The 14315-nt window shown below is 43.9% G+C and overlaps 1 protein-coding gene across 1 annotated transcript in view; it reads right to left on the reverse strand.

The window, feature by feature from the left end:
- The window catches only part of LOC120053242 (voltage-dependent calcium channel subunit alpha-2/delta-1), a 108233-nt gene that overhangs the window by 45128 nt on the left and 48790 nt on the right, over positions 1-14315 (reverse strand). The window contains exons 13-22 of the mRNA XM_039000388.1: positions 14213-14291; positions 14044-14093; positions 13835-13924; positions 13638-13712; positions 13256-13330; positions 12958-13032; positions 5734-5805; positions 4680-4751; positions 4386-4447; positions 3973-4049 (exon numbers count right to left, since the gene is read on the reverse strand). Coding sequence (XP_038856316.1) covers positions 3973-4049; positions 4386-4447; positions 4680-4751; positions 5734-5805; positions 12958-13032; positions 13256-13330; positions 13638-13712; positions 13835-13924; positions 14044-14093; positions 14213-14291 — 727 coding nt within the window. The remainder of the gene's footprint in view (positions 1-3972; positions 4050-4385; positions 4448-4679; positions 4752-5733; positions 5806-12957; positions 13033-13255; positions 13331-13637; positions 13713-13834; positions 13925-14043; positions 14094-14212; positions 14292-14315) is intronic.

Consider the following 14315-nt stretch of genomic DNA (forward strand, 5'->3'; position numbering starts at 1 on the left):
TTCTCCCACATTTTGATACGTTCCAGCCTTATTCTAAAATGGAAAAATCAACATGCTTCCTCATCAATCTACACACAATACACCATAATCACAAAGCAAAAACAGGTTTTTAGAAAAGATTTTAAATGTATAAAAAAAATACTAATAGAAATACCTCATTTACATAAGTATTCAGACCCTTCGCTATGAGACTCGAGATTGAGCTCAGGTGCATCGTTTTTCCATTGGTCATCCTTGAGATGTTTCTATAACTCAATTGGAGTCCACCTGTGGTAAATTCAATTGATTGGACATGATTTGGAAAGGCACACACCTGTCTATATAAAGTCCCACAGTTGACAGTGTCAGAGTAAAAACCAAGCCATGAGGTCGAAGGAATTGTCTGTAGAACGCCGAGAGAGGATTGTGTTGAGACACAGATCTGGGGAAGGTTACCAAAAAATGTCTGCAGCATTGAAGGTCCCCAAGAACACAGTGGCCTCCATCATTCTTAAATGGATGAAGTTTGGAATCATCAAGACTGTCCCTACAGCTGGCCGCCCGGCCAAACTGAGCAATCAGGGGAGAAGGGCCTTGATCAGGGAGGTGACCAAGAACCCGATGGTCACTCTAACAGTGCTCCAGAGTTCCACTGTAGAGATGGGAGAACCTTCCAGAAGGACAACCAGAAGGGCAATCTCTGCAGCACTCTACCAATCAGGCTTTTATGGTAGAGTGGCCAGATGGAAGCCACTCCTCAGTAAAAGGCACATGACAGCCCACTTGGAGTTTGTCAAAAGGCACCTAAAGGAGAGAAACAAAATTCTCTGGTCTGATAAAACCAAGATTGAACTCTTTGGCTTGAATGCCAAGCATCACATCTGGAGGAAATTAGGCAATGCTCATCACCTGGCCAATACCATCCCTAAGGTGAAGCATGGTGGTGGCAGCATCATGCTGTGGGGATGTTTTCAGCAGCAGGGACTGAAACTAGTCAGGATCAAAGGGAAAGATGAACAGAGCAAAGTACAGAGAGATCCTCGATGAAAACCTGCTCCAGAGCGCTCAGGGACAACAGGACAATGACACTAAGCACACAGCAAAGACAACGCAGGAGTGGCTTTGGGACAAGTCTCTGAATGTCCTTGAGAGGCCCAGGCAGATTTCGGATTTGAACCTGATCAAACATCTCTGGAGAGACCTGAAAATAGCTGTGCAGCGGTGCTCCCCATCCAACTCAACAGCTTGAGAGGATCTGCAGAGAAGAATGGGAGAAAATCCCAGAATACAGGTGTGCCAAGCTTGTAGTGTCAAACCCAAGAAGACTTGAGGCTGTAATCGCTGCCAAAGGTGCTTCAACAAAGTACTGAGTAAAAGGTCTGAATATTGGCGTAAATGTGATATTTCATTTTTTTTTTAATATATATACATTTATATTTATCTATTCTAAAAACCTGTTTTTGCCTTGTCATTATGGGCTATTGTGGGTAGATTGATGAGTTAAAAACAACAACAACAAAAATTATCAATTTTAGAATAAGGCTGTAACGTAACAAAATGTGGAAAAAGATCTGAATACTTTCCAAATGCACTGTATGCATGATATACGGTTGTGTGGGCGTATGTAGTGTGTATGTGTGTGGGTGTGTGTATATGTGTGTTGGGGAGTCAGTGTAAGTATTTGTGAGTGTGTGGGTAAAGTCCCGTGCTTGTGCATAGAGTCAGTTCAAGAGAGTTGGTGCAAAAAAGGGTTAATGCAGGTAGTCAGGGTAGCCATTTGATTAGCTATTAACGGTCTTGTTTAGATGTCCTGTGGATTGTCAGGGTCCTGTTGGTTCCAGCCTGAGTGCATTGGTACCGCTTGGGCCTTCCTCTGACACCGCCTGGTATAGAGGTCCTGGATGGCAAGGAGCTCGGCCCATGCACTACCTTCTGTAGCGCCTTGCGGTCAGATGCCAAGCAGTTGCCATACAAAGCGTTGATGCAGCCAGTGAAGATGCTCTCGATGGTGCAGCTGTAGAACTTGTTGAGATGTGAGGGCCCATGCCAAATATTTTCATCTCAACCACAGACTGGTTACAGTGGTGACAAGTCAATGTGTGTCACACACACGCACGCACACGCACGCACACAGTTTTGGACAGAGATGAAGTGTGGTGTGGTGTGGAGAGTTAGAGAAGGTGTGGAGTGAGAATGAAGTGATCGAACAAACAGAAGAGGGGAAGAGGAATACTTGCCCTTCTGCCCTGTAGTAATCCCAGAGAGAGAGAGAGAGAGATGGGGGGGTAGATAGAGAGAAAACAGAACCATTGGGATTCAGATGTCTTGCCAAATTGATATTACACCAATTAAAAAGTCTAGAAAAGGAAGGAAAACTGATTTAAAACGACAGCACTATCAAAACTGTGAGGTGCTATCATGCAGAGACACGCAATAAAGCATAGTTCGTTCACAGATATCCACAGTTACTCCAGCACAGTGTTTGTCTCTCCTATAATTTCATACGTGACAATCCTTGGCTTGGGATTTTACTTTGCTCTATAGTTTCTACACTCGTAAAGACATCAATGTTCATCACCCCATCTTTTAAAAGAAGACATCATGAGAAACAATTCCATTAAACTCGATACAGTCATGTCAGCAGTCTGTGAAACCGTTTACTGATGGTCCAGTATCAAAAGGTTCATGAGTATCTGGTCCATAATCAAGGAAATTCTTATGGGCTCCCGAGTGGCGCAGCGGTCTAAGGCACTGCATCTCAGTGTTAGAGGCATCACAACAGACCCTGATTTGATTCCAGGCTGTATCACAACCGGCGGTGATTGGGAGTCCCATAGGGCGGCGCAAAATTGGCCCAGCGTTGTCCGGGTTAGGGTAGGCCGTCGTTGTAAATAACAATTTGTTCTTAACTGTCTTGCCTGGTTAAATCAAATAACTAAATAAATCATTACAATAGCATGTTAAACATGACAGGTAGATTTGGGGCGTCTCCTCTAAGGACTTGGCAGGACAGGGATCACATGGACCTTAACTGCTCTTTCTATTACTCCCTATCACCGTAGATTAGTCATTCATTTTCCTGTCTTAGACTCTTTTCACTTCCTCTTGTTTCCCTCTGAATTAATATACTTCATCAAGCAAACACAGACACATGACCATGCAGAGACTGGAGGAGAGATAATGAAAAGTGAGATACACCAGAGAATACGATGAGTACTTGCCCCATGGAGCTGTATGGATCCAATAAAGGAGCAGATAGAGAGAAGACAGGAGGGGAACATTAAAGTCAACAGAGAGTTGGATGTAGAGGTGGATTTATCTTGTACATCAGAGGTACATGGTCCATGTGATAAAGCCACTATGAGCAGCTATAAACCAGGTATGGGTAGAGAATGAGGTACAGACAGATTTACAGTCTAGAGGAAAGCCCTGGAGCAGAGTCAAGCTTTGTAGAAGGTAATATGTCCCCTCTGCCCTCAGATTCCAAGAGAGGGAACAGAGGAAAGAGTAATGGAAAGGATGAAGGTAGAGAGTGAGAGAGGGAACAAAGGAAGTATGAAGTGGGAAAGGGTTGTTAGACAGGGAGGGAACTCCTGAGCCCAGGAGAGAGAGCGAGCAGTAGAGGTAGAGCGGGGTGGTAGGATGGAAGGAGAGAGCGAGACAAAGGGAGAGACTGCAGGGAGGATCAAAGTATGTGTGGTTAAGTCTATGAGTAGGAGGACTGGAGACTGGTCTAGAGGGCCACTCATTTCAATTCAATTCAAGGGGCTTTATTGGCATGGGAAACATATGTTAACATTGCCAAAGCAAGTGAAGTAGATAATATACAAAAGTGAAATAAACAATAAAATGAACAGTAAACATTACACTCACAGAAGTTCGAAAAAGCACTCTATAAATAAGGGCCAACGGCAAAACTCGCTGATCTGAGAGCAGAGTCGTTGAAGAATGTTTTGTTTGTGTTGATGTGTGTGTTTGTGTGTGTGTACTCACCCATAGCCTGTCTGATGGTGTCTCCCAGTTTGGCCTGTATGTAGTGTTCACTGTACATTGGCAGGACTAGGGCTAAGCTGGGGAAATAAAGGTATAGTCACTGTTGACAGTCTGATGGCGATGCTTGGAAAAACATGTTCATCCAGAAGGTGACAGAACACTGATAATCTGCATAAACACATTTGAGTGATTGTTTTACTGTGATGGAAAGGGACAAAGAGTGCCCACTACTGGCCAGATGTATATTATTCATGAAGGCGAGATCTAAGACAACTGTAATACTACAGCAACCTATCGTGTAATACAGCAACCTATCCAATGCTTTCAGATGGCCACTAGTTTCTAAGGCTACAGCTATGGGGTTAAGGGTTGTTTCTGAACTGGAATCTACATCTGTCAGTCCTCCTGCTCACCTATAGTCTGTTCCATTGACCTGAGCCCAGGTGTACGTCCTTACTCCTCTGTCGATGTATCTCTGTCAGAGAGCGCACACACATGCACACAAACACACACACAAGCACGCACACATGCACAATGCACGTGAAAACACATACACACACAAACAGAAGCATTAAAACAGTCCTAATCCTAAATCATAAACAACATATAACTCACTTCCCCGGAAACCTTTCACTGTTTTCACTGGAAGATGACATCAGTGAGTCAGTATTAGTAACATATTTATCTGTAATTTGTGCTGATCTCACCTCATCCTGAGTTTTAACCAGAGTCTCTATGGTCTCTTCACCTGGTTTCCCATTTATCATAATTCTCCTGATCTACAGAGAGAGAGAGAGAGAGGGGAGAGAGAAATAACAAAATAAATCTAAAAATGTTTCTTCTTCAACTGTACCCTGTGTCAGATATCTGAATGGTTACAGGGTTTGATCTCTCTACCATTCTCTCTATAATCTAAAACACAGTGCACATCTGTACACCAGAGAGCGAGAGAGAGAGAGAGAGAGAGAGAGAGAGCGAAGAGAGAGGAATAACAACAAGGAGTGTAACGGCTTTCCTCCTCCTCTTCATCCGAAGAGGAGGAGCAGGGATTGAACCAAAATGCAGCTTTGCGATTCGACATAATATTTATTTACAAAACGGAAAACACGACAACACTTTAATAAACTACAAAACAATAAACGACGTAGATAGACCTGGACGACGAACTTACATTAAACACGAAGAACGCATGAACAGGCAAACTGACTACATAAAACGAACGAACAAACAAAACCGAAAACAGTCCCGTGTGGCGCAACATACACTTACACAGACACAGGAGACAACCACCCACAAACAAACAGTGTGAAAACACCTACCTTAATATGACTCTCAATCAGAGGAAATGAAAACCACCTGCCTCTAATTGAGAGCCATATCAGGTACCCATTAACCAACATAGAAACAGAAAACATAGACTGCCCACCCAAACTCACGTCCTGACCAACTAACACATACAAAAACTAACAGAAAACAGGTCAGGAACGTGACAAGGAGATTGTAGCACATACTGTATACGTTGAACTTCACTCCAACAGTATATATTAAAGGAGAGAGAGAGACAGACTTGTGGTGTCCACTGCTCCTGTAAACATGTCCTCTCATTTACAGCCAGTCACTGTGTAAATCACACTCAATTAGATTTAGTAGGAGACAGGACACAACTAACACCTGTGTGTGTGTGTGTGTGTGTGTGTGTGTGTGTGTGTGTGTGTGTGTGTGTGTGTGTGTGTGTGTGTGTGTGTGTGTGTGTGTGTTTACCTGGACTTTGACGTCGTTCTCCAGTTCCGCATCGAGGAAGTCCAGAGTGACAGGCTCCTGGAATTTAGGGTTCTGAAGAGAGGAGGGTGTTTAGTCTGGTGGATGAGTTAGCATGACACACGCTCACGCACACAGACAGGCACACGCACGCAGGCAAGCAAGCACACACTCAGGCACGGACGCGTGCACACACACACACACACACACACACACACACACAAGGTGCCTGTCACGACTCCGACCGAGGCAGGCTCTCCTTCCCGTTCGGGTGGCGCTCGGCGGTCGTCGTCACCGGCCTATTAGCTGCCACTGATCCTTTTCTCCCCCTCCTTATGTGTTTATTGGTTACACCTGTTTTGTATTAGGTTTGTAATTAGTTGGGCTTATCAGTCAGCCGGCCCGCCCGTTTCTTTGTGCGGGATTGTTAGTTGGTAAGAGTGGTGTTTGTTTTCGATCTACGTTGTATCTGGACTGTTTTCGTTCCCCCCCGTGTCTGGGGTTGTTTTATGAGAACATCCAGTGTATAGAAGGGTGGCCTAGTTTCTCAGTGTTCATTAAAGAACATTTGTTATTGCACCTGCTGTTTCCTGCACTTGACTTCGCACTCCGACACCCAGTCCTTACAGTGCCCATATATACATTTATTCAATATTTACAAGAAACCAGTGAATACAACATTACTATGGAGAAAAACACTGGGTTATTGTAGTAAATAAAGCTGGTTAATTCAGTAGAATGACCCTGTTTATATCGGTCCCTCTGAAGCATGTTGAGTTGTTATAGTGAGTTGTAACAGTGAGTTGTAATGAAATGCAGTAGTTTGTATGTTTTTCAGTGCTGGGTTCTTAGCATGGCTTCAGGCCAAACTGTAAAACTCTGCTCCTTACCCTTTGAATCATGTTCAACACAAGAGGATAACCTGTATAGTTGTATATACAATCAGACAGTTTATAAAGCTGAGAATCAATGCCAGGTAGGGGTTTACCACTGACTTGAATACTTCAAATCAAATCAACGTTTATTTGTCACGTGCGCCGAATACAACAGGTGTAGGTAGACCTTACAGTGAAATGCTTACTTACAGGCTCTAACCACCAGTGCAAAAAAGGTATTAGGTGAACAATAGGTAAGTAAAGAAATAAAAACAACACTAAAAAGACAGTGAAAAATAACAGTAGCGAGGCTACATACAGAAGCGAGGCTATAACAGTAGCGAGGCTATATACAGGCACCGGTTAGTCGGGCTGATTGAGGTAGTATGTACATGTAGATATGGTTAAAGTGACTATGCATATATGATAAACAGAGAGTAGCAGCAGCGTAAAAAGAGGGGTTGTGGGGGGCACACAATGCAAATAGTCCGGGTAGCCATTTGATTACCTGTTCAGGAGTCTTATGGCTTGGTGATGCAACCAGTCAGGATGCGCTCGATGTTGCAGCTGTAGAACCTTTTGAGGATCTCAGGACCCATGCCAAATCTTCTTAGTTTCCTGAAGGGGCATAGACTTTGTCGTGCCCTCTTCACAACTGTCTTGGTGTGTTTGGACCATTCTAGTTTGTTGGTGATGTGGACACCAAGAAATTTGAAGCTCTCAACCTGCTCCACAACAGCCCCGTCGATGAGAATGGGGGAGTCCTCGGTCCTCCTTTTCCTGTAGTCCACAATCATCTCCTTATTCTTGGTTACGTTGACGGATAGGTTGTTATTCTGGCACCAACCGGCCAGGTCTCTGACCTCCTCCCTATAGGCTGTCTCGTCATTGTCGGTGATCAGGCCTACCACTGTTGTGTCGTTTGCAAACTTAATGATGGTGTTGGAGTCGTGCCTGGCCATGCAGTCGTGGGTGAACAGGGAGTACAAGAGGGGACTGAGCACGCACCCCTGAGGGGCTCCAGTGTTGAGGATCAGATGTGTTGCTACCTACCCTCACTACCTGGGGGCGGCCCGTCAGGAAGTCCAGGATCCAGTTGCAGAGGGAGGTGTTTAGTCCCAGGATCCTTAGCTTAGTGATGAGCTTTGAGGGTACTATGGTGTTGAACGTTGAGCTATAGTCAATGAATAGCATTTTCACGTAGGTGTTCCTTTTGTCCAGGTGGGAAAGGGCAGTGTGGAGTGCAATAGAGATTGCATCATCTGTGGATCTGTTTGGGCTGTATGCAAATTGGAGTGGCTCTACGGTTTCTGGGATAATGGTGGTGATGTGAGCCATTACCAGCCTTTCAAAGCACTTCATCGCTACGGACGTGAGTGCTACGGGTCTGTAGTCATTTAGGCAAGTTGCCTTCGTGTTCTTGGGCACAGGGACTATGGTGGTCTGCTTGAAACATGTTGGTATTACAGACTCAATCAGGGACATGTTGAAAATGTCAGTGAAGACAACTGCCAGTTGGTCAGCATATGCCCGGAGCAGACGTCCTGGTAATCCGTCTGGCCCCGCAGCCTTGTGAATGTTGACCTGTTTAAAGGTCATACTCACGTCGGCTACGGAGAGCGTGATCACACAGTCGTCCGGAACAGCCGATGCTCTCATGCATGCCTCAGTGTTGCTTGCCTCGAAGCGAGCATAGAAGTGATTTAGCTCGTCTGGTATGCTCGTGTCACTGGGCAGCTCACAGCTGTGCTTCCCTTTGTAGTCTGTAATAGTTTGCAAGCCCTGCCACATAAGACGAGCGTCAGAGCAGATGTAGTACGATGGCTTCTGGTTGGTGTATGTACGTACAGTCACTGTGGGGACGACGTCCTCAATGCACTTTTGCCTGGTATGTGTGTGTGTATGTGTGTGTTTTTGTGTGTGTTGCTTGTGTTGGTGGTTTAGTCTGTGCGTGTGTTGTCTTCATGCCTGTTTGAGTCTGTGTATGTGTGTTTCATACAGACCGACTGTACACAGTGTTAATGTCAGCAGCAAAACCCTCTGTGCGTATCAGTGACTTTATAATGTTATAATGTAAGTAGCAGCAGTAATCCACATCTACTCTAATTAAAGCACCAGTAAATGGATGGAACCTGATACGCTGGTCTAAAACAACGCTGCTCTACCTTTAGACTGCATACCCTTTATAGAAGGTTCAAATGGATTTAGTTTCTGCAAAAGCTAGACACACACTGTGATTGTGGTGGTTAATAAATTATCCTTACATTAGATGGAGAGAGAAAATACAGATGGAACAGTGGAGAAGGAGGAGGAAGATGAAGAGGATCTTAGCATGAAAAAAATAACATCTATTTTGTTAGGAGCCAGGTCATTCGTGATACAAGTCAGTATTCGACGTCCATCGATATCTGAGGACGTCATGAGATGATGTGGAATCCGGCCACTAGGAGCAACAGTGAGTGCTGTTACTTTCAAGTAGGTAACAGTTTTGCTAGGGTGTTGTGGACGGGGTTGGGCATAAGCGTCTCCCTCTGATTCCAAAGGTTGCAAGTTTGAATCCAGCAATAGACAGTCGTTTTAGAGATTTTTTTTCAAGCCTATTCCAAACCTTAACCCTTACCTTAACCATTAGGAGTTAAACTAAACTTAACATTAAACACTTCAAAATGTGATATTTTGCAACAACTTCAAAATATGACGTTTGAAAAATGTCTAATTCTGACGTGAAACTGTGAGAGCTAGTTGCGTTAGAGGCCATTAGATGATACAGAAAATACATGCACATTGATAAACAGTCAAATCGTTTAGTCTGTGGGAGGATGAAAGTATATGGCAGAGAAAGAAAGAGAGGGGGTAAGTGAGTGGGTGGGGGAGAGAGATCAAAATCCAACTCCAAATGTAGCGAGGGATTTATGTGATGAATATGAAATGGCTTTTCTATACAACCATAATCACATACAGACCGAAACACAAGAAAGAGAGAGAAAAGAGAGAATATGTTCAAATAGTCAAAGGTCACCCTCAATATTCACACACCCCTCTGTTTCTCTGATCACACATTTGCACAGACACGCACACAGGCACGGACACACACATCATACACAGTAAGATTGACAGGGTGTGTGTTTCAGGGTGGGCCCCCATAGGGGAGACCATAGACAGCACAGGGGTCCATGAGAAAATACTCATGCCCTTTCACTGGATAATGGACATAATTTAAAAAGCATGTATATGGTGTGAATATAAATAGGAACTATAGTTTCAAGAATTGATCCAGGGAGAACGGCAAACCTGCAGCAGTACTAAGGAAGGACCCGCTATAACCCTGGTCATGTCATCATGTGTTAGTTTAGTCACTGCTTCTCTCTGCCAGACAGCTCTAGCTCCAATGACTTAACTCATCACAGGAAACTGCCTTATCTACAACATCTATCATTTCCTCTAGGACCCACCCTTCTCTCTCTCCCCCACTCCCTCTCACATACACACATAACCGCACACCCAAACATCTCTAGTCACTTACATAACATAATAACAACATGACAGATGGATTAGTGGAAAGAAACCATTACATAGAAAATCTGAAAGAGTCTAAATAAACAGTGTGAAACATTGAGCTAATTATGTGACGTTAGTTTACTGGAGGTTAGTAACTAACTAATACGTACTAGTCACTATTCTTATCTATTCCTCCTGGAATGTAGGAGTGTAACGGCCGTCTGTTGAAGAAGGTGTGGACCAAAGCGCAGCGTGGTAAGTGTTCATGTTTTTTATTAAAACTGAACACTGAGACAAAATAACCAAAAATAGAACAACACAAAAACAGTTCTGTCTGGTGCAGACACAAAACAGAAAACAACTACCCACAAAAACCATGTGGGAAAAAGCTACCTAAGTATGGTTCTCAATCAGAGACAACGATAGACAGCTGCCTCTGATTGAGAACCACACCCGCCAAACAACAAAGAAATACAAAACATAGAAAATGAACATAGAATGCCCACCCAAATCACACACTGACCAAACCAAAATAGAGACATAAAAAGCTCTCTACGGTCAGGGCGTGACAAGGAGTATAGCTGCTCATAGGGCTATAGCATCAGGAAATGCCATCACTTGACCACATTGTACTGTACACACACACTCTACTCAATGGTCTTACAGTTAAAGATCAGCACCTAAGGGCTAATAATCTAAGTCTATACTATATTCTGCTATAGTACATCAGTGGAGGCTGCTGAGGGGAGGTCGGCTCATAATAATGGCTAGAACAAAGCAAATGGAATGGTATGAAACACATGGAAACCATATTTGATACCATTCCACTCCTTCTGCTCCAGCCATTACCACGAGCCCGTCCTCCCCAATTAAGGTGCCACCAACCTCCTGTGTAGTACATCTACTCTCTCTCTGTCCTACTGTCACCTCATGGAGAGTGATGGCACATGGCTTACTGAGTCTTGTCTTGCGGTTACAGATCCTTTTCTAACAGACACATACTGTAATGAGAGTGATGCAGGGAGTATTTCAGTGGGAGACATATTATTCTCCATTTGATAATAATAAGAATTCATAGGCCAGGCTCTTTTATCTAAATAGAATAAATGTTTAATCATATGTGGCCAGACAGGAATCAAACCATGACTGTTGCAATCCTCAACAAAGGTTTGCATGTGCTCCGCTTGTATGGGTAGTCTGTAGCATACGCTGATTATACCAAACATTAGGAATACATTGCCCTCAGAACAGCTTCAATGCATCGATGCATGGACGAGGTGTTGAAAGCGTTCCACTGGGATGATGGCCCATGTTGACTCCAATGCTTTCCACAGTTGTCCTTGATACACATATGAAACGGTTGAGTGTGAAAAACCCAGCAACATTGCAGTTCTTGACACAAACCAGTGTGCCTGGCACCTACTACCATACGCCGTTCAAAGGCACTTAAATCTTTTGTCTTGCCCATCTGAATGGTACACATACACAATCCATGTCTCAATTGTCTCAAGGCTTTAAAATCCTTCTTTGACTTGTTTCCTCCCCTTCATCTACACTGATTGGAGTGGATTTAACAAGTGACATCAATAAGGGATCATAGCTTTCACCTGGATTCACCTGGTCAGTCTGTTATGGAAAAAGCTAGTGTTCTTAATGTTTTGTATACTCAGTGTATATCCAACTAGCTCTCAGTTTCACATCAGAATTAGATGTTCATTAATGTTTCTCAAACTTTTTAGGGTTAAGGTTAAGTTTTTAAGATCATGGTTAAGTTTAGGCATTAACTCGGAAATCTTAAAGTAATGCATTAACTTCAAATGGTTAAGCTAAGGGTTAAGGTTTGGGATAGGCTTAAAACAAAAATAACTTTCTATCGCATGATTTCAACTTGCAACCTTTGGAAAAAGAGGCAGATTCTTACGCCATCCCCGTCCACGATGCCCTAGCAAAACCCGAAACCTACTTGAAGGTAACAGTTCTCACTGTTGCCCCTCGTGGCCGGTTTCCACATCATCGCTTGACGTCCTCAGATGTGGGTGGACGTCGAATACTGACTTGTGTCATGGGTGACCTGGCTCGTATATCAGCATGGTTCAAATCACATTAGTCAGACCAAGGCCTTCTGATGGCATTCATCTCTGATCCCCTCTCTGTAATGTGAAGCCTGCTCCAAAACCTGACTAACACACTCACACAGATGGTTCTTCCATAGGAAACGTATACAACACTCTACAAGACCCCCAGTCACTTTGAAATGGTTCCCTTTGAAAGAGGCTGCATGCCTTCACACACATGCATGCACTCCATGTGTATGCTGTGTGTTGGTCAGTGCCTGTGTGTGTATGTATAGATTGGATCCATGAGTGTGTATCCATTTTGATTAGCCTCTACTATAGCAGAACATAGTATAGGCTGTGGCTGGATGAGATGTGAACATGTGTCCCAGGAGAACTAAAACTCAGATCCAGAGAGGCCCCCCTCTGAACACAACATGCCCCAAAAGAGAGCCTGGGCCTGGGCCACACACGGCCCTATGTAGTCTGTCAAGACCTGGCCTGCAGGTGTTGAGGAGGAGGTCAGGAGAGGAGGAAAAGAAAGTGGAGGAGGAATAGAAGAGGTAGGGATGAATCGAAGAGGTAGGGAGGAGCAGTGGGTTGTGTTTCTCTAAAGGTGGGTCAGAACCATCATGGTGGCCTAGTGGCTAGATATACTGCTACGATCATGTGTGTGTTCATATGAACATGCATAAGATCCACAGCAGTCATAGCAGCACCTCAGGATCATCAGTCTACTCTGTATGAGTTGGGATTGTAAACCGTGTTAACAGAATAGAAGAGGTAAGAATAGAACATACCTTAGGTTGGAGGTTGGGGTGTAGCAGCACATATCCGTTGGGGTCGATGGCAAAATAATATCCATTAGGTCCGATCTAAGAAACGGAGGTACAGAGAGGGTTGGAGGAGACAGTTGATCATAGGCTGTACGCCATAGGGAACATTGATGTCTTCTCAATACATCACTGTTCTGGATTATTAAAGTATCATCAACATGATTGAGTTGATATGAGAGAGGGTAGAGCTGTCACAGGTAACACTGAGACTGAAGTAAGAGAATAAGGAGTGTTCTGGTGTGTTAGTGTGTGTGTCACTCACAGTGTAGCGCGGTGTGAGCTTCTTGATGTCATCTAGTGACACGTCAATCCCCATCACGCCTAGGATCAACTGGTTCTGAATCTGAGAGAGGGGGAAAGAGGCAAGGAGATCAAAATGAAAATGTCAAATCACAGTCTGAATAGTAAGAGTCGTGCTAATTTAGAGGATATTGGCGTCTAATGCTGGGATGGGATTATCTGAAAAACGGTCCCGTGAGGCCCAGTTGGTAGAGCATGGCGCTTGCAATGGTAGGGATTTGGGTTTGATTCCCAAGCGGGACCAGTAAAAAAAAAATGATGCACTCACTACTGTAAGTCATTCTGGGAAAGAGCATCTGTGTAAACGTAAAGAGTTTGTTTTCCTGGTTGTGTATGTGGATTACCTCTATGCCCAATTCATCTTTATACTTGGTCTTGTTGAAGACAGGTAGGGTTCCTGTGATGACCAGACCTAGCTCCTAATACACACACAGACAAAGAAAGCTAAATTAAAGTAATCGTTGTTGGGTTTCAGAAGCCTCCAGCATAGAGTTAGATTTTGGTGAGGTGCATTGTGGGATTGGAGGAAGTGATGTCATACCAGAGCGTCGAGGTAGACATTAGTCCACTGGACCTGCTTGGCCAGCTGGTCAGCTAAAACCATGGGTCTGCCCAGTACATCCAGGTACTCCTAGAACACACACATACATACTCTCCTTCAAATACACACCTTAAAGACAAAGTCAATCACAGACACATGTCTGGGACAACATTAAACACACACATATGTTCATGCACATTGTTTCTCACTTGAGTGTTGATGCGTATGGCTCCAATTGAGGGAATCTCATAGAAGTATCCTGGGAGAAACAGAGAATGGGCTAAGATCAGGATATTAATTATATGAGTAGACCAAAATGGACCTCAAATCATACACAGTTGTAGCAGTGCTTCAATATTACAAACAACAACAACATACCTTTATTAGCGCAGGCCATCCACTGGACTGGACCTTTATCATAGTTGTGCTGACCTACTGAGAAGGTGAAGATACGCACCTAGAACACAGGAACATATGCATC

Source organism: Salvelinus namaycush, chromosome 9, assembly GCF_016432855.1.
Source record: "Salvelinus namaycush isolate Seneca chromosome 9, SaNama_1.0, whole genome shotgun sequence".
NCBI classification, from domain to species: domain Eukaryota; kingdom Metazoa; phylum Chordata; class Actinopteri; order Salmoniformes; family Salmonidae; genus Salvelinus; species Salvelinus namaycush.